General features: G+C 46.7%; 3 protein-coding genes across 3 annotated transcripts; 1 reads left to right on the top strand and 2 right to left on the bottom strand.

Moving 5' to 3' along the window:
* Positions 1–692: 692 nt before the first annotated feature.
* On the bottom strand, positions 693–5,303 carry PCYB_133360 (hypothetical protein; the record flags this gene model as incomplete). The annotated part of the gene is made up of 2 exons (XM_004224361.1): positions 693–5,116; positions 5,171–5,303. 2 exons carry the CDS (start codon positions 5,301–5,303, stop codon positions 693–695), a joined length of 4,557 nt encoding a protein of 1,518 aa, XP_004224409.1.
* Positions 5,304–10,831: 5,528 nt separating this feature from the next.
* On the top strand, positions 10,832–13,716 carry PCYB_133350 (hypothetical protein; the record flags this gene model as incomplete). Its single annotated transcript, XM_004224360.1, has 4 exons — positions 10,832–11,754; positions 11,965–12,577; positions 13,039–13,349; positions 13,602–13,716. 4 exons carry the CDS (start codon positions 10,832–10,834, stop codon positions 13,714–13,716), a joined length of 1,962 nt encoding a protein of 653 aa, XP_004224408.1.
* A 1,762-nt stretch (positions 13,717–15,478) lies between these two features.
* Positions 15,479–17,253, bottom strand: PCYB_133340 (60S ribosomal protein family L5; the record flags this gene model as incomplete). Its single annotated transcript, XM_004224359.1, has 3 exons — positions 15,479–15,508; positions 15,924–16,708; positions 17,181–17,253. 3 exons carry the CDS (start codon positions 17,251–17,253, stop codon positions 15,479–15,481), a joined length of 888 nt encoding a protein of 295 aa, XP_004224407.1.
* Positions 17,254–19,607: the final 2,354 nt, after the last annotated feature.

The raw sequence follows: 19,607 nt of genomic DNA, 5'->3' as shown, positions 1-19,607 counted from the left end.
TTCTTTGGACGCTTTCATAATTGAAGAAACTTTACAAAAAGGCCTCCCTCGATAAGGAGGTTGTCCAGCGGCATGTATCTTCATGCAGCAGGGGCACATAGACAGAAATAATATGCCTCTCCCCAGAAGCTGCACATGCCGCTACACATAGCACTGCAGCATAGCCATTCCAACCTCACAGGGGGAAGCACCCCATAGTCTAGTCGGCTGGTAAAATTAATCAGAAAAAAAATTAAGTTTTAATTTAAAAGAAAAAAAAAAAAAAAAAGTTCTTTTGTAGCAATATGACTTTTGCACTTTGGAAGGGGGTAGCGCAAAAGGGGGGAGGGGAAAACGGGGGATGAGCAAAATGGGATAATTTCCCCCATCACCTCATGACTTCTCCCCCCCTTCACCTCATGACTTCTCCCCCTCTTCACCTCATGACTTCTCCCCCTCTTCACCTCGTGACTTCTCCCCCTTGTCGCCTCCAACCCGCCGGGGATAAAAACATGCGTACAATAAAAAATGCGCCTCCAAGGGAATACGCCTTTTATGCGGAACCGATTTGCTAGTTCGAGGTGAGCGACGCGGCAAGAGCGATGACACATGCGAGGGCACAAGCGCGTGGAAACAGCCCCCGTCTCATCTGCTCCGCTTCGCAGCCGCTTCGCAGCCGCTTCGCGGCCGGTTCGAAAGCGCTCCCCAAGGGCTCACTTGACAAAAATGTTGTTCCTCTTGCTCCTGAACTGCGCCACGCCCACCGTCGTGACCGTGGCCGAGGAGCCTCGGAAGAAGGAGTTCCTGTAGCGGTCATCCTTCGCCTTGGACGCGTCCAGGGGCGCGCCGCCTCCGAAACCGTTGAATTTTCTGTTGCTCCTCTTGGCAGCCTCGGGCGTCTTCCTTTTCTCTTTAAAATTCTCAATGCTCAATTTTATACCGTTGCAGTAGAGGCCCAGGTCTAATAGCAGCTTCTGGCTCTGTCGGCAGTCCAACTCAGCGATGGCGTAGGAGTAGTTTTCGGGACCCTTCCCCTTGTCGTAACCAACAGAATTGAACGAACTGGGGAACAGCTTTTTGGGTGACCTCTGATGTATGTCAATTTGCACAGCATGCCCATCGTTGTAGTTTTTGAGTCGGTCGATTATACAGTCATTAATTTTTTTCTTATCCATGCTTTTGTGTATATTGTGAATTATAATTTTTTTATCGTTCGCGTTGATCTCGTGTTCTTCTACTTCTTCCTCTTGTGTCTCCACGTCGGTTTCGCCTTCCTCGATGGCTTTCTCCCCCTCTGCGTGCTTCTCTCCCCCTGCGTGCTTCTCCCCATCGGCATGCTTCGCCCCCTCTTGCACCTTCTGACTGCCACCCGCTGCAGTTCCACTTTCCCCTGAGTTGGCCCCTTTGTTATTCTTCATCACTCGGAAGACCCAGCTGTTTGGATCGACTTTGCTGCTCTTCTCCTTTTCCTTTTTTTTCTTCGAGTTCTCGTTAAGGGATTTTTCTTCCTTAAGGATGGTCTCCAACTTGGGGCACTTCTCCTCGCTGTCTACCTTCCATACATGGTTGCTTCCATCGCTTTTATTTTTCTTGTTCTTCTTCGCGTCCGTCGTTGCAGCTACTTTGGAAGTAACGTGGTCCTTCCCATCACCCTTCTCCGCATTTCCCACCTTTTCTTCCACCTCCTTACCGCTGCTGCTCTTGTCGGTGGTCATCCCCACAGGGGTACCTCCTACCGTGAGAGCGACTTTTTCTTTGGTTCCTTCCTTTTTACCACCATCTGATGAGGCAATATGCTGCTTTCTGGTCGATCCCTCATCTGTTGTCTGCAATTGGATTCCTCCCTCCCCTGATCTGTTCCCAACGCTATTTCCATTTCTGTTCCTTGTGTGCATATCCTCATCTTCGTTCTTCAGTTTGTTGCTTTTTTTTAACGTGGCGTTGGTTCCGATGGATTCAGGATCGTGATGTCCTGTCCCCTTCTTTACCGGTTTGCCTAAACCTTGTGCTCTTTTGAGAAATACCGCTTCGTCCCTCTTCGAGTAGAGACCTTTTTTTGCTCCTCGTTCGCTTCCTCTACTCAGTTGAGCCATCTCCGCGTCGGCTTCCGTCTCCACCTCTACTTCTTCGTAAGCTTCATCTAGTTCCTCCTCGAACGCTTCTAAGTTGTGCTGCTGTTGATCCTCCTCATCCTCGTCGTCCTCCATGTCCATATCTACGTCTTCCTCATCGTCCTCCTCCATATCATTTTCTTCACCCACATCTACGTAGTCGATATCTTCCTCCTGTTCGTCTTCTTCCTCCCCCTCGTCACGATGGAATCTCTCACCGGGGGTTCTATTATGTGGTTGTGCGTACTTGGCTAGGTGGTTCTTTCTGTCTGTAGATTTATTTATCACCGAGGAGGTGAGCACTGACTGTTGGGTAATGGTTCCATACTTGGGATGTCCAGGAGGGTAGTAGTTTCCTTCGTTCAGTTGCCCTTTAACGGTGGATATTTTTGCTTTACTCTCTTTGGTGATACTCCTTTGAGTAGATGTGAAAACGGGTTTTACATCTGTGTTCTTTACAGTTCCTTTTTTCAATCCATTGGTTGTTTTATTGTATATGTCCCCTTTGAGATGGCTACTACTTGGTGTGACAGCACCGGATGCACAAGCGACAGCTTCTTCACCAACTTGGGGGATGATGCCTATCTTCCCCCCAAGGGTAGCATTATTGAGTTTGCTAACTTTAGGCTTCTTCTTTGTGTCATCTTCTTTTCCTTTCACATCGAGCACATGACTATTCCCTGTGATTGCCTTCCCCTCCCTTCTTCTTCTAGCTTCAGTCGAAGCATCCACCAGCTGATCCGCCACGTCAAGGTAGTAATAGTGAACGAAGTCTACGTCTACGTAGTACTGACATACGGTATACTTATGCAAGTGTATGTTCTGAATAAAGTAATAGAATAAGTTTGTACTTTTATTTTTTTTTATTTTCCCATGTATGTACAGGTAAATTTCATCGTGTAAATTGATCACCTCGATGGAGTTGATATAAACTGTGCACTCGCTGATTCCCAATTTATCATAATATTCTGCAATTATTTGTTTGTTTTTCATTTTTAGCATATTTCCACTTCGCTCACTACCTTCTATGTTGATTTGATTCAGATTGAAAAATTTTTCTGCGTCACTCTGCTCGTTTTTGTGGTTCTCCGAGTGGAGATACCCCCCTCCTCGGTCTAATGTGCTGCCTAACCCGCTTCCCACTCCGCTTCCCACTCCGCTGCCTAACGCGTCCACCTCGTAGGGGGCCTTCTTGTCCACTCCATTCTGATAATTAAAGCTCACAAGCAAAATGGCATTCTCCGCGTAAAAATTATGCATCATAGCCTTCTTGGTATGGAGGACGTAGTAGTACTGGTATATGAACATATAGGCTATGTTGTATGCACTTCCTGAGATGGAGTTCAAATTTTTGTTGTTAACTCCGGTAAGATGGTTGCTGGGAGTGGGTACTTGTGGTCTGTTCATTGTCTCTACGTTGGTTATTCCGTTTTGTGGGTTGCTTACTCTCCCGGTGGGTGCATTAACGTTGGTTGTCCTTCCTGAGTTGCTCAAATTGGCACCATCACTGAGTGTGTTTACCCCCTTTCGTGCATCATTCTTAGTAAAGCTCATCTCCTTTGCGTTGTTGTATCCGTCTCGGTGGTTACTACTTCCCCTGGCGGTACCAACGTTATGTGCGTTTTTACGAAACGGGAGATTTACTTCCTCCGCGTCATCCGCGTCTTCTTCTTCCTCTTCTTCTTCTTCTTCTTCTTCTTCTTCCTCCTCCTGTTCATCCTCCTCCTCCTCCTCATCCTCCTCTCCCTCGTAGTCATCACCCCCCTGCGCATGATTCTCCTGCTTCTCCATTTTCAAGCCCACCTTGTGCAGATTATCACTGCTGTTGGTTCTCTCCCCGTTAATCATAATCAGCATGGGTTCTTTCTTTTCTCTCCCCAGGACGGATGTGTTTTGCAGCGCGTTTTTTCCCCTTGGGGGTTCTCTCCTCAGCTGATCGTTCGTGCCGTAGGGGTCCAGTCCCCCGCCGTCCCGGCTGCCACTGTGCGCACTGGGATGCACTCCATGTGTCGCTCCATGAGTCGCTCCATGTGCCGTTCCATGTGTCGCTCCATGTGTCGCTCCATGTGTCGCTCCATGTGCCGTTCCATGAGTCACTCCATGAGTCACTCCATGTGCCGTTCCATGTGCCGTTCCATGTGCCGTTCCATGTGCCGTTCCATGTGCCGTTCCATGTGCCGTTCCATGTGTCGCTCCATGCTGGTAGCCGCCCCCCGTGCCACTACCCACAGTGGCATCGAAATAGTTTACCTTCTTTTGCCCTGACATGTTCATGCACGACGTGCCGTCTCCTACATCGTAGTACCGATTCACGTTTTTAGATCCACCTATGTTGGCGTAATTCTCCCTGTTGCTATCGTAGTGGTAATTCCTGTAATTCCTATTTCCGTGGGTTGCTTCTCCGTGGCTGTTGCTGTTCGTTCCATCGTGCATGCAGCTCAGGTAGCTTTCGTAGTTCTGCCTGCCTTCCTTCTTGGGGTGAAAATTGTACGTGTTCTTGTTGCTGTTATTGTTGCTGTTATTGTTGCTGTTATTGTTACTGTTATTGTTACTGTTATTGTAGAATTTGCCGTGGTGGCCGCTCCCCGGGTGGCCGCTTCCGTGGTTGCTACTTCCCTGGTTGCCGCTTCCGTGGTTACCGCTTCCCTGGTTGCCGCTTCCGTGGTTGCTACTTCCCTGATTGCCGCTTCCCTGGTTGGCGCTTCCCTGGTTGCCGCTTCCCTGGTTGATGCTGCCACTGGTGCTGTTGCCGTGCGCGACATCCATATGATACGCGTTAATCCCTCCTGCCGTCCCGGTTGCCCCTCCGTTAAGTAACTTCTGTTTCTCGAAGTGATATACGTCGTCATTGTAGCTCATCATGCTGTTGCTGTTCTTTGGATCTGCTCCGCTTGCACTGTTGGGAGGGACCATGCCCGCTCCACTAAAATTATTTCTTCTTTTGTAGTACATGTTTGAGTTGTTGTTAAGACTACCTGGGTTGTTCGTGGTAGTGTTTCCCTGGAAGGTGTTGCAAACGTTGTCGCCTACGTGGTGGGGACCCTGAGTGGAATGGGTCCTCCCTTGTGTACTTTGTCCACCTTGGGGGTTCACAGGGCCACTCCCTTGCCCAAGACTCTGCTTCGCACTGGAGTATTTATTTTTATAAAAGAACAGGGGGAACTTATTCTTATTCTTGTTATGCTGCTTCGTGTCGGTGCCTCTGTAATTCATTTTCTCGAGTGGGAGTAAACAGAGGGGGGGGCAGATCGGTGTGGTGCAAGCTGGACCAGGACTGACTGCTTGGCACGGGTGGGAAAAAGGAAAAAAAAGAAAAAAAAAAGAAAAGAAAAAGAAAAAGAAAAAAAAAAATATATAAATATATGCGTGTACAAACTGCTACCCCCACAAAGCGAATAACAATCGGGTGTGCTTCTCCTGGGGGACGGGCAGTCTACTTCATTTCTCTCCTCCGCCTCGGCGTGAAAGGGGCGTCCACGGGGAGGTGATAAGGGGAAGATAAGGGGAGGATAATGGGTTGATGACGGGAGTAAGAATGGGCTGATGACGGGCGTAAGAATGGGTTGACGACGGGCGTAAGAATGGGCTGATGACGGGAGTAAGAATGGGCTGATGACGGGCGTAAGAATGGGTTGACGACGGGCGTAAGAATGGGCTGATGGCGGGCGTAAGAATGGGCTGATGACGGGCGTAAGAATGGGCTGATGACGGGCGTAAGAATCGGTTGACGACGGGAGTGATAAAAGCCGAGCGAGGTACGACTGCCGCTTGGGTTGTTCTGGCATGTACGTTCCTCATGCAAATTTGTGCTGAGCGCGCTGTCACTGGGGGGGGCTGCCTTTTTTTCCCCAGCTTGCGCTACATGCTTTGGCAGAAACAGCAATTCGCGGGGGTATGTATACTCTGCGATTGCGTTCGCGATGGCCGTGGCGATAGTCGCGACGATTGCCGTTAAGATTGCTTTATCGTTTTGCCTCTGTTTTTATTTTTATTTTTATTTTCCTTTTATTTTTGCTTTTGTTTTTGTTTTTATTTTCTTTTTTTTGGGTTTTTTTTTTTTTTTTTTTTATTTTATTTTTTTTGTTTTATTTTATTTTTTTTTTCCGCTTCCTCTAATGTTGTCGAGCTTTTTATAAAACCGAGTTGGAAGAGTTTGCTTGACGAGAATTGGCAAGTGGGGAAAAGCTGGAATTAGCTGGAGGAGGGTTTGGAAAAAATGGAGCACTAAGGGATTTTCCTTTGGCTGGAACGAGTTCGACGTGGTGAGGATGGCCACGTTGGGGTGATGACAATAAGGGATGGTGGGGTGGGGACGACTGCCACAGGGGAGGGGGCATGCATATATGCGCAATACATGCGGTACAAACTGATCGCCGCGATATTTTTTAAAAAAAATTGCAAAGCGGGGTGCGGCAAGGAGGGGCGAAGAAAAGAGGGGCGAAGAAAAAAGGGGCTTCCTTTCGCCGGTAAGGCAATGGTTAAACGTGGCATATCGTGGTTTATCGCAGCCCTATCGTGGTTTATCGTAGCTCTACGTGGCATATCGTAGCCCTATCGTGGTTTATCGTGGCCCTACGTGGCCTATCGTAGCCCTACGTGGCCTATCCAGCCCTACGTGGCCTATCTAGCCCTATCGTGGACCGTTAGGCTTATTTTTTCTTCCTTTTCTTGCACTGTTTGCTTCCCCTTATCTTTCCCCGCCAAACTGCGGTGGCGATGGCGGAGCTTGTTTGACCCATTTGGCTTGTGGTCGCGTGGCACCACCTCGTCGTGCATCAGCTTTGCGCAAAAAAAAAAAGGAGGGAAGCACCATCGCCCTCGGGGAACGGCATACAAGAAAAAGAAATATATGTGATGAATATGTGGATTACGTGCGTACGCATCCACGGGCACATGTTATTATTTGTTCTTTCTGTTCTTTTTTGCTTTTTCGCATTTTGGGAGGCAGCTGAAGGCTAGCCGCGCCTGCCAAGTTGCCCCACTCGGCCCCTACGCAGCACCTGCCACAGTTTTATGTGCGCATCCCGTAGACCCTTCTCACGCAACGAGCACGTTTTAATTTTGCCTCTCACATTTTGCCTTTTAAATTTTCCCCTTTAAATTTTCCCCTCCACATTTCCCCTTCACATTTCCCCTTCACTTTTTCCCCTTCACATTTTCCCCTTCACATTTTCCCCTTCACATTTTTCTTTTTCCCCACTTTGTGTTCACACCCCATCATGGGAGAAGTAGGGGGAAGAAGTGAAGCCGGCCTTTTCCGTTTTTCTGCCACTCCCAGAATTGGTGATGAAATTAGAAGAAAAAAAAAAAACATACTTCCTAACACGCGGAGGTGAAAGATTAGGAAAAAAGGGAGAATACAACCTGGTGGTGAGTAGCTTCTTTTTTTTTTGTTTTTTTTTTTTTTTTTTTTTTTTGTACCCCCTGTACCAGACGAACGAACCACCGTTTTGGAAAACCTATTGCTGGTGGGGTGGACGTACTTTTTGAGGGGTCACCCCCCCCCTGTCAATTTGACGCTGCCCCAAGAGAGCACGTAGGGTTGTGGATAGCCACATAACGTATACATACGTAATCGTCATGTTGTGCTGGTATATATTACCTCCCTGCGGTGGAGAGTAGGTCACTCTCTGATGTGTGCGACCGCTCTCGAGACCGCTTGCGAGACGCGTCTTCCAGTGCCATCCGTCTCGCCACGACTCCCACGCGGACAGCAAAACAGGGAAGGAGGCATTGTTCCTCCATGCCTCCCCTCAAAAAAAAATACTCAAACCGCATAAACGAAAGGTCCCCACTAGTGCGTTCCGAACGGCATGTGAATGCAAAATGATCATTCGTGTACCCTCACAACTTCGAACGAATGAGGGACATGTCCTTTGATACCAACAGGGATCAGTATGCACACGTAGGGGGACCCCCATGCTAGGGAAAAGGCCTGACGCACATATGTATGGCTCATTTTATCCGTTACGGCATGTTTACGTGTACACGGGAAAGGAAAAAAAAAAAAAAGTGCGATAGGGCATATGCTAAAAAGGTCATTCCTCCGTTCTGCTACACCTTTGCATTATCACTTGGAGTGACTACTCATTCCCTTCTTCGTTACCTCCCATCCGTGACGCTTCGAAAGCTTTGGCATGAGTCCGTTTGGGTGAGCACCCCGTTCATCCTTCCAAAGAAAGGGGGCCATCCCCGTGAGGGTGGTGGTTCCAAAATAGGTGAGCCACTTTGGTTAGGTGCTTCGGGGGGGAAGTGCAAAATGGAAGGAAAGGAAAAATTAAGCAACGGTGGGTGAAGGGGCGGGTGCGCGGAGGGTGGCCACTGGTGGGGGATCCGACTGGTGGGCGACTCGACTGATGGGCGATCCGACTGATGGGGGGCCCGACTGATGGGGGGCCCGACTGACGAGCCGCCTAACGACGCGTTGCTGCCTTTCCACCGTCGCCGCGCCATCAGTCGGGCCCCCCATCAGTCGTCCCAGCTATGGTGTACGCTCTTCGGCGCCGGAAAAATCGCGTGCCTCCTGAAATTATCCCACTTTGCAGATGGGCCGTTTTGAAAAAAAAAAAAAGGATGCATGCGGAGAGAGAGGTGCCATTTGATGGCGTGTCGTTTCCGCAGCGAAGGTCGCGCCGGGCCATTGAGCAATTTTTTTGTCACCCCCGCTTCGTTTTATCCACTCCTTGTATTCACTCCTTTTATGTACGCCTTTTTTCTACCCCTTTTATTTACCCCTTTTTTCTGCTGCGCATATCCCCCCCCCCCTGAGTGGGCCGCATTTTACTTCACCCCAGTTCACTGCAAAGTTTTGCGATAGGACGTCTCTATGCTTACTGCCGTTAAATGAAGAGACCCACGTGGAGAGAATAGGTCAGCTACCACTCCGTGCCTCCCCAACAGGATGGATCTCTTCCGGGAGGAACGCGTAGAGGTGGAGCTGAATGCAGACGTGAGTTATGCATGCGCCCTGAATGAGAAGTTATACTTTGGGACGACAGATGGGAGGGTGCTGAAGTGGCGCATCGAAAAGGACCCAAATGGGGGGCCAAACGGGGGGCTAGTCGGAGGGCTAGTCGGAGGACCCCCCCCTAAGATAAAAGCCCAGTTGGAGGAAAACTACTCAGTGAAGAAAAACCAAAAAGTGGAGAAAATCATCCTCGTGGAAAAGGAGTCCCTGATAATAATCCAAATAAATGATGTAATATATTTTGCCAAAGATTCCGAAATACAAAACTTAACTCTCCTTTGTAAGGACGCTAACATATGCAGCCTGAATGAAAAGAACAGAAGCGACTTAGTAGTCTATAGCATGAAAAAAAAAAATTTATTTTTTTTCCACATGGATAATGGAAGATACAAAATAGCGAAAGAACTGCCATTTAATGAATTTATTACATCCTTTCTTTGGGTTAGTGACTCTCTTTTCCTTACAGTTCAGAAGAGCTACCACCTCCTACGACTAAACAAAAATGAACGAATTACTCTCTACACCCATGAGTATGAACAGACATATAAACATATAACCCTAATTAACGTGAACGAAATTTTTATCGTATGTGACTTAAATATTGGTGTATTTTACGACGTGCAAACATCCATGCCGTCTAGGAAAAATACAATAACGTTGATGGGTAATGTCAGACATGTTATCTCCTTTCGTTTCTTTCTCTGTTCTTTAAACTCCAAAGGGCATATCAATTTTTACAACGTCAATAATCAGCAGCATGTACAGACCATCTGCTTGGAGGAGTACGTAGACGTCGTTGTGAATTATAGCGATATGTGCAGCTCTTTCTTGTGTTCTATGTTGTTTCTGGAGCAGGAGGGACATGACGGGGAGAGTCTCTTCGGGGGGGACTCCTCCCCTGGGGAAGACCCCGACGAACGTGCTCGCTATGAGCTGCGTCCCCCCCAGCAGCTTCGTCACCAATATCAACTTCGCCACCTCCAACAGCTTCGCCCCCCCCATCAGCTTCGCCCCCCCCATCAGCTTCTCCCCCCCCGTGATTCTTCCCCTGATCAGTATTACCCCCCTTCTGGGGAGGATGACTCCCCTGTGGACTCATCCAAATTAACGAGTCAAGCAGGAAACCACAGTGCAGCAAACAACTACATCTACTTCTTCAACAAAAATTCCATCCAAGTGGTGAGGTGCCAAGAATTGTTTGAGTATCTCCCCAAGTGTATCCAACAGAACAGAATAGACAAAGGGTTCGTACTCATCGATAACTATTTTTTCGAGAGTGATATGGAAAGGGTTGCCACGCTGAACGAATATAGCAAAGCATGTGCATACTACTTCTTCTCTCGAGCCCAGTTTGCGCTATCATTTGTGCATTTCGAACAGGTTGATGTGAATCTCCCTTTTTTGTTGTCCTTCTGGGAAAGGTACCTCTCGAACAGAGGAGACGCAAAGGATGGGGATGATATGGGATGTACTACTCGCAAAAGTGAGCCACAAGAAGTGATCAGTAAACCATTTAATGCTTGTTTGCCTCCCCTATGTAGTGTTGAAGAAATAATCGAAAGGAATTTATTTTCACAGGGGAATAATAATGGGGGAGAGGAGGTACTGCCATCCCAGGAGGTGGATCAATCTACAGATGGAATTATGGGAGAGACCTCGGAACAAAAGGAAGAAGATAAAAAAAAAAAAAAAAAAACTTTTAAAAATAGCGAATAATTGTTTAATCAGATATTTGGTGATGAGAAGAAACCAGTTTGTTCATGAGGAGGGAGGAATGCTGGGAATGCACGAAGAGGAGCATACCGTTACAGAGATGAATGCACATCCGCAAGGAAGTGACACGGAGATACAACAAACCGGAGAAACGACCCACATTGGGAGAAAGAACAACCTACTCAGCTGCGTCGACAACTTACTAGTAAAACTGATGGTAATTAACGAATGGAAGGGATTCTCCCACTTTCTCCTGAATACCCAGAATTTGCACCTGGACTTGGATGAGTGTATCCGCTTTTTAAAGAAGCATTCCAAATTCGTGGAGACAGCGTTGATGTACATACGGATGAAGCATTTTGAAGAAGCCATCCAAATGTGCGCCACGTTTCTGTGTGTGTATAATAGGTGGCTCCGTGTGGGGGAAGTCCAACAAAAGGATGACCCCCCTGAAAGCAGCTTAAATGTGGAACAGACTGATCAGGAATGGAATAATTTCTTCATGAAACAAAAATTTACAAAAAATGTCGAAAAAGGAACAGCCTTATACTCATTGTTAAAAGAGATGTATAACATACTCATTGTCCTGAACGACAGCATACACATGATGGATATAAAAAAAAGTCAAATAAAAAAATTATTTGAAAATGCCTTTCCTTTTCTCATAAGATTTAACGAAAGCGCATTTTTTGATTTCATTATATCGAGGAATATTCTTTTAAAACCAGAAGAAATTCTGAACTTGTTCAAAAAGATGGAAAAGGACAAATTACACATTAAGGGAAAACAGTATATGCAAAAATATATCACTACTTTTTTAAAACATGAGAAAATGAATAAAGAGGTAAATACTGGTTTGGTTGAGTTTTACCTGAACGATGTGGAAATGCCTGAACAAGTCAGGCAGAAAAAGATTTTGCGATTTTTGCGATCGAGTTATCCCTTGGATGTCGCCCACTTGGCTCGGATGGTGCCTCGCGGGCAGTTCCCGCTGGTGCAGGCGCTGCTCTTTGGCCGGATGGACCACCACTAGTGAGTTTTGCAGCGAGGAGGGAGACGCCGCCACGGGGCAGTAGCACCGTCGCCACGCCGCTATACCGCCACGCCGCTAAACCGCTACACCGCTAAACTGCCACACCGCCACACCGCTGTACCTCCACCGCAACTGCGTTACTTGCCCCCTCCCCTTCGCAGCGACAGCCTAGTCATCCTAATCCAGCAGAGCCTGTGCATATGCGAGAAGTACTGCCTTTACCACAGCCTCCTGTTCAAGGATGCCGCCAAGAGGATGGGCAAAGAGGATCACGATAAGCTTTTTGCAAGTCTGTACCGGAATGAGAAGGAGGTCTACCGAGGCTTATATGAGCAGATGCGGAAGAGAGCAGAGGAGGACGAGCAGCAGAAGGAATCGAATAACAGTCACGTGCAGAAGAAGAAGCAGACCTGCGCGAACAGAGCCAACCACGTAAGAACAAGGAAGAAAAAACTCAAGGACGCATTCATTAGTGGGATAATGAAAAACTACCACAAGGAGGTCTACATCGGCATGGAAAAAGGAGTACTAGGTAAGCTGGATAACCAAAGGAGAGGAGGAAAAAACAGGAACAGTCAGTTGGGTGGAGAGAATGATGAAGGGATGTCTAACGAAAAGAACGAATACAGTTTTATGTTAAGTCTGATGGAACAAGAAAGGGAAATGCTAAGTGAGGATGATCTAAGCGAGTTGTATTACGATGATGGGGACGCTACCTTTGTGAAGGATGTTGAAGGAGGCAATCCCAATTTTTCTGGAGACTCCTGGAGCGATGTGAGTACAGACTCTGACGGGAGAACTTCCTCTGACGGGAGAACCTCCTCTGACGGGAGAACCTCCTCAGACGGGAGAACCTCCTCAGACGGGAGAACCTCCTCAGACGGGAGAACCTCCTCAGACGGGAGAACCTCCTCAGACGGGAGAACCACCTCTAGTGTTGATGACGATGTGATGAGAGGAAAACGGAAAGGGAAGAAACAGAATCCATCCGTAGGGGGAGCAGATTGGAATAGGAAGAACCGTGGGGTGGCTTCAACTAGGAGACCCCCCAAAAAAAAGGGAGGAAGTACCAACAAAAAGAGTCAAATAAGGAAAGAAGAAGAAGCGAAAAAAAAAAGAAGGAACATGTCAGCAGTAGGAAGCACAGGAACTTAGACATAGACCTATTAGACTACTTCGACGTGTACAAAAGTGGGAAGAACCGATCGTGTGGTTTTTTTTTCCTTCTTGTGAAGGTCTGCCTAGACAAATATAATGACCCCAATATCGATGAGGAGAAAAAAGAAATCTACAAGAACTACGTCACGTATTTACTAAACAAATATAGCCATCACGGAGACTTTGAAAATGGATATATTCTTGATATGATTCCAAAAGAGTGGGCTCTGGCAGAGGTCCTTCATTTTGTCACTCTAAACGTAAAGAAGAAGACTAACCGTTATATGGACCTACACCATTGCCACAACTTGGTCAAGGCTAACTACTTGAGTGCGTCGTATGAGCTCATTGGGAGTAAGGAGCAGCGACTGCTAGTCAAGGACAAGCTGTAAGTGAGCGTAGGGCGTGCCTAGAAAGAGAAGCCCTGTCGTGTGGGCGGCGAGAAGGCCTCCTTCCCATTTGAGCAGCCATTCCTATCACACCGCTTTGCCGACATCGCTTTGCCTACCCCGCTTTGCCTACCCCGCTTTGCCTACCCCGCTTTGCCTACCCCGCTTTGCCTACCCCGCTTTGCCTACCCCGCTTTGCCTACCCCGCTTTGCATACACCTCTTTGCTCACTTCTCCTCCCCCCGTTGCAGAATCTGTCAGGTGTGCAAAGGTCCAATCGCGGAGAAACGCTTCGCCTACTTTTCAGCCCAAGTTGTCACCCACATGCAGTGCTTGGAGAAGTACGAAGAGGAGGCCCACCGATGAGAAGGCCAAGTCCTCCCCAGTGAAGAGAGGTGGAAGAGACGTGGGAAAGACGTGCGCATCACGGAAGCTGCACCGGAGAGGAAGATAGTGCCAGGAAGGAGAGCCGCCTTCAAAAGTAGTGTAGTTACCCCGCCACGCGGATGCAATGGGTGCAATGGGTGCAGTAGATGCAATTTTTTAATTTTTTTTTAAATAATTCAGCGTGAAGGAATCCTACTGAGAAGTTATGCAAGTGTAGCCGCGGCGTACCGAAGATAATATGTTACCTTTTACTTTATTTTATTATTTTATTTTTTTTTTAATCGACTTCCATTTGTACGTGGACTTATTCTACGCATGTGTAGCACACCGCAAAGACTGATCCGTTTATGATTCTCCGTGAATTTTTTTTTTCTTTTTTTTGTCATTACTTTTGGCGAAGTGAGGATGGCAAATAGGGATATTCCCCCCAAATGGGATTTTTCAACCCTGGGGCTGCCAAGGCCGTGTTGCTTTCCACGCCTGCTCTACCCCTATCGCTGTCTCTGTCACTACCTCTGTCGCTATCCCCATGCGCCTTTTTTTTTTTTCTTCCCCTTTCCGTGTCAGAGTCCAATTCATCATCATTTCATTAAATGCAGAAGAACGAAAGTTAATTTTTTTTTTTTTTCTCATCATACACAGAAGGGGAGACATTTCTGGGAGGTGAATCCCTTTCGTTTGGAATAGTGTTGCGATTAAATTGGGACCTGTGCGGGGCGAAGTGCTTTACACGTTTCGACTACCGCTCCTCCGACAGGAAGTGAAATGAACCCTTTGCTCCGTTTGGACATCAGCTCCTTTTTTTCTTCTTTTTATATCCTCCCCCTGGAGAGGGCTACACACACACCGACTGCTGTCTCTCTCTTCAACTCGATAAATCATACCGTTTGGCGCCACAGGGTGGCTGCCTTTTTTTTTTACCTTTTAAATGAAGCGCCGGGGGTTGGCAAGCCAGGTGAATAATCCCAATAATAGCGAACAGGTAACACCTTTGCTGCTTCATCCAGCTGGAGAAGACTCCTCTTTTTTTTTTTTTTTTAAACGGCACAACTATTGGGGACGTCTCCTCCACCCCCCACCAGCGACACTACAATGCGCATGCTTCATTCGTCAGATCTAGTCTGGAATATTCATCAGGAAATCTCAGACGTAAATTACCCAAAAAAATTTTTTTTGTTCATCATGGAATGAAGCATCTGCGTTGTTTTGTTATCGTGAGGGGGGATTGTTTTTCCAAAAATGAATCGCGCCTACGGATAAGGATACGGTTTGTCGCATCTTAAAATGGGTGTGCCGCACCCTGCAGGAAAGCCACTTTTTCACTCCCTTTCTGATGGTCTTTTTTTTTTTTTTTTTTAAAAAAAATTTTAAATCGTAGCTTTTTTGCGAAACTATTTCGGGGTGGTCTTCTACTCGGCGATGTACCGCTGGGAATATGCTTTCGTAACATTTCGCCAAAAAAAAAAAAAAAAATAATGGATGCACGGGAGGAGGGGGGTTTGGGATATAACACACAACAGGCATCTGTTCGGATGGCCTATTCCCTCTCCACGTGTACATGGTACATGCGCGTCATTGCATTGTGCACGTATTGAGTTATCGTCACTCTTCATGTGCCTCATTTTTCCCCGTTCAGGAGTAACTCATAAGAATATGTGCACACCGCACGGTTAATAAACTGGAATGCTTTTTTCTGCACACAACGCTGCTCGGGTGCTTCTGCTTCACTCGGTCATGGGGTTCACTGTAACTTCTCCACATACTTGGCCAACTGCGAAGGGGCGTTAAACAAAAGAGAGTTGGTGAGTGCGAATATGCGTGCATCACATGATGGGATACACGGAAAGGAGTACATAACAGATGGGGGCATGCTACACAATGCGCGCTCTACCGCGCCGATCTCAAGGATGAGGAGCGGCGCGAAAAAAAAAGATTTTTTCAGAATAGAATTCATTCTCAAATTGGTTTCGAATCAGGTCTGTTTTTTTCATCATTAAAAATCTTTCTCCCGGTCGGCGTGCTTTGCAGGCTGAAGGGTTTGGCAGCCTAATCGTTCAATTGGCTAGCTGTTTACGTGGATGGCTGCCCCACTACACAGCTCTTTACGCGGATGGCTGCTCCACTGGATAGCGGCCCCACCACCCAGCTGCTTAAACGCAACGCCGCTCCACCACGTAGAGGGTTACCTTTTCCTTGACGCGCTTCTTCCTCAGCTTGGCGTTGAGCTTCTTGGGCTTCTCATGTTTAGCCACGAATTTCTTCAGCTTGTCCTTTCCCTTCTGTGCCTTCTCCGGATTTTTCCTTATCTTTTCGTGAGCACTCAAGTACATCTGCTCGATATTATTCGCATCTATTTTGTTCTTTATATAATCGTTAAAATGGGCTCGGTACTTATCCATGTCCTCCTCTTGCAACGTCTTCATATATTCAGCAACGTGGGTTCCCAAAATATTTTTCCTCAATTGCTCAGGGCTAAACTCATTCTTCGAACCAGGGAACCTGTTAGTACCGTGTGGGATATTCAAACCTCCATCACATGCTCCCTTCAAAGCAGCAAAGACTCGATTACCCGTTGTTGTCCTGGTGATCCCAACATCTAGGAACGCTTTAATTGGTTTTCTTTCTTCATCATCGTCCTTCTCCTCATTATTTTCATTCATGTCATCTGATAGCTTCTCCACTCCAACAAATTGTGAATCTAAATTCAGTGATTTCAAAAATCTCCTTGCACAGAGTAACCCTGTGGCGTATGCAGCTGCGTAGTTCTTTAACCCGACAGGGATACCATAACGGATTAGTTCCTTGGACTTGGCCTCTGCCAAAATTTTATCCCCTTCAATGTGTGCACTTGCGATCTGACATATTATTTGGCAGTTGGTTTTTCTCACAACAAATCGGAGCTTCTGCGCGTTGTACTTATTCTTATCTTGCAGGATCAGGGCCTTTCGCGCTCGGTAATCCGTTTTGCCCTCTGCAGGGGGGGGAGAAGCGCGTCATGCAGTGAGGTGAGAAGAGCATCATACAGAGAGGGGAGGTGAGAAGCGCATCATACAGTGAGGGAGCAGAGAAGCGCAGCATACTGTGCAGCCCCGGTGGAGGTGCAATCACCCAAGCGACCCGAATGAGCAGTGGCCGCCTCGCCCACCAACGTTAAAGCTGCTTCTCCTTCGGAATGTACCAAAGTCAGGTGAGTCAGCAACTTGCAGCAAATGCGTAACTCGTTTTATCAGTGGCATTTCTTTTTTTTTTTTCTCAATTTAGCCTCGAATAAAGCATCTCTCATAACTTTTGCTATTATGAACGTTTTCATTTATTTGAGGCATGGGCGAGCAAGGTGATCAGTTATTAGTTAACAGTGGTGGGTGCACTCCCTCCTCATAAGCTGATGCAATAGAAGGCACGTAGAGGTGCCTTTCTACAACTGCACGCGTAATTGAACGTACCTCTTCGCCTCCTGTACTTCACCTGGTACCTTTTAAAGTAGGCCTTGTTCTTAACAACTTTGACATATGCCATTTTGCTCTTTTTCCACGTGGATTATATTATGTTCTTTCTCTGATGTGACGCGTGTGAAAACAGCTGCGTGAACGATCGATCAGTCAGCACGCAGGAGTGAAGAAAACACGTAAGTAAAATAAGCGGTTTTACCTCAAGCGGGAACTTAAAAGAGGAATGGTTCGTAAAAAAAATGCAGCATACGTAGAAATGCACAGAAAAATGAAAAACGAAAAATGATAAGTGAAAATGGAAAAATTGTATTTTTTTATTTWCKTTTTTGGTAAAAATAAACTTACCAAGCGGGAGGCAAAAAAACCGATCGGTCAAAAAATGAATAACGCAACTGCGGAGGGATATGCAAACTGCTTTTTTTTTTTAAAAACAAAACCGATTAAGGTTAAGCAGCTTTGGGTTAAATCTTGCGCATATGTAAAGGGTATGATACATTTTATTATCACATGTATTGGGCGACGCGAACGTACCGTTGCTGCTGCCCACCACTGCCAAGCGACCTTTTTTTCCTCTCACCAGGTTGAGCGGCGAAGCGCATGCTCTGTCACGTAGGGTAGGAGCATACGTTGCGGGGGACATCGTCAGAGGGGGGGCATACGTAGTGAGCCATGCGTAGTGGGTCATACATAGTGAGGGGCACCACACTTTTTGCTTAAATTTGGCTGCTTCCCCCGCTTGGCCATGCTCAGCTATAATGCGACACAGCTCGGGGGGCAAACAGTACACAGTACGCATATAATGCATACGTGGCGTAATCGACCTGGCACAGCGATGCGGTGTTATGCAATGCAATGCGATGCGATGCGACGCGACGCGATGCACTTTAGTTACCTCCTCCATGTGGGGCGACTCTGACAGGCGTAGGGGAAGAGATGCACTCCTCCTTTCACCTGCTGAAGTGTTTTTCCACTCGAGGGGACAAACTGGCACTACACAAAATTATGGGTGTAACATTTGTATATCTTCCCCCCTCCCCAAAAAAAAAAAAAAAAAAAAAACACCCTATGGAGAGGAACTTGTGATCTTTTTGTTAACTTTTTTTTTCTTTGTCAACTATGACAGGCAGCCCCAAGGTGGTATTATGAGAAAATAGGTCCTCCAATAATGGTAGGTGCCGCTTCGGGGGGATGCTCCATAAAAACCAACGCGGACTTCACCGACAGCCGTAAAGCTCAGAATATTGGTCGAACTATACATAACACGTATGGCGCCCCCCACCCTGTATGTAAATGCCCCTGTCGCTCCTGTCAGGATGTATGCCTTGCCGCACCACGAACGCTATATTGCTTGTGAGCAGCACCCCCCAGGGGAAGAAGAGAAAGGTGCATATTTCAAACAGGGGGGAAAGCTCCCAAATGTAATTAATTTTTAGCTAGCCGCTTAAGTGTTCCTTTCCGTGCTTGCTCCCCCCCCCCCCAGTTCCCCCAAAGGCATTTCCAACATAATCGCATCCGTCACCATGTTGGAGGAGATATATCATTTCACACGTTACGCTTCCCTTCTTCAGAGGGGGAAAAACACTACAAGGGGGGCGTTGACCGACATGACACCTCCGCTCGAGGAGGTATGCACCTATGTTGTGGTTCGTTTTATATGAGATGAATCATATAGTACTTATTGGGCCCATCTCTTCTTGGTTGCTGCTAGGCCTGAATGCCACGCGGGGCACGTTGCACCGCCTGTATCACTATGCGGTTTGGAAAAAAAAAAAAAACACTCGCCACCGAGCGCGCCTACGCATCAAACGCACATGTATACAATACATTATTATACTAATAAATACCCCCCATCATGTGTTCTCGTTTGTGGGCCAATTTATCGCGTTAAGGGATTGCGCCCTCCACAAAAGCGATTACGCACAATTTGGTTGATTGGTGAGGGGCATACATAATAATATATAATATAATATGCCTTTCGCTTCTCAGCTTGCGTTTTTTTTTTTTCTTTGTTCCCCCTTTAAATGTATTCCCCCCTATGTCGCTTGCTCATTTTTCCCCCCCTTCCCGTTTTAACCATTAAGTTGTTACCTACTTGTTGGGTATCTCAGCATATATTTCATACGCGGCTTTCTTTTGAGGGGAAAAAAAAAAAAAAAGAAGTTATGACCTGTTCAGGCGATTTCTTCACATATATATGTACGCATTTTTTTTTTCTTTTTGCTTTTCGACGGTGGGGCTATTTTCTGCAAAAGGTTTTTTTTTTTTTTTTTACTTTACGTTTTAAGTTACACTTTGCTTTTTAATTTTTATTTTTCTCTTTAAAAGTTTTTTTTTTTTTTTTTTCTTCCTTTTATTTACCTTTTTTTTTTTTATCACTAGTAAGGAACGAAAACGCGTTTTTCTCCTTGCGAATGATAAGCC

Source organism: Plasmodium cynomolgi, chromosome 13 (genome assembly GCF_000321355.1).
Source record: "Plasmodium cynomolgi strain B DNA, chromosome 13, whole genome shotgun sequence".
Taxonomy (NCBI): Eukaryota; Apicomplexa; class Aconoidasida; order Haemosporida; family Plasmodiidae; genus Plasmodium; species Plasmodium cynomolgi.
This window is presented reverse-complemented; position numbering and strand designations above follow the sequence as displayed.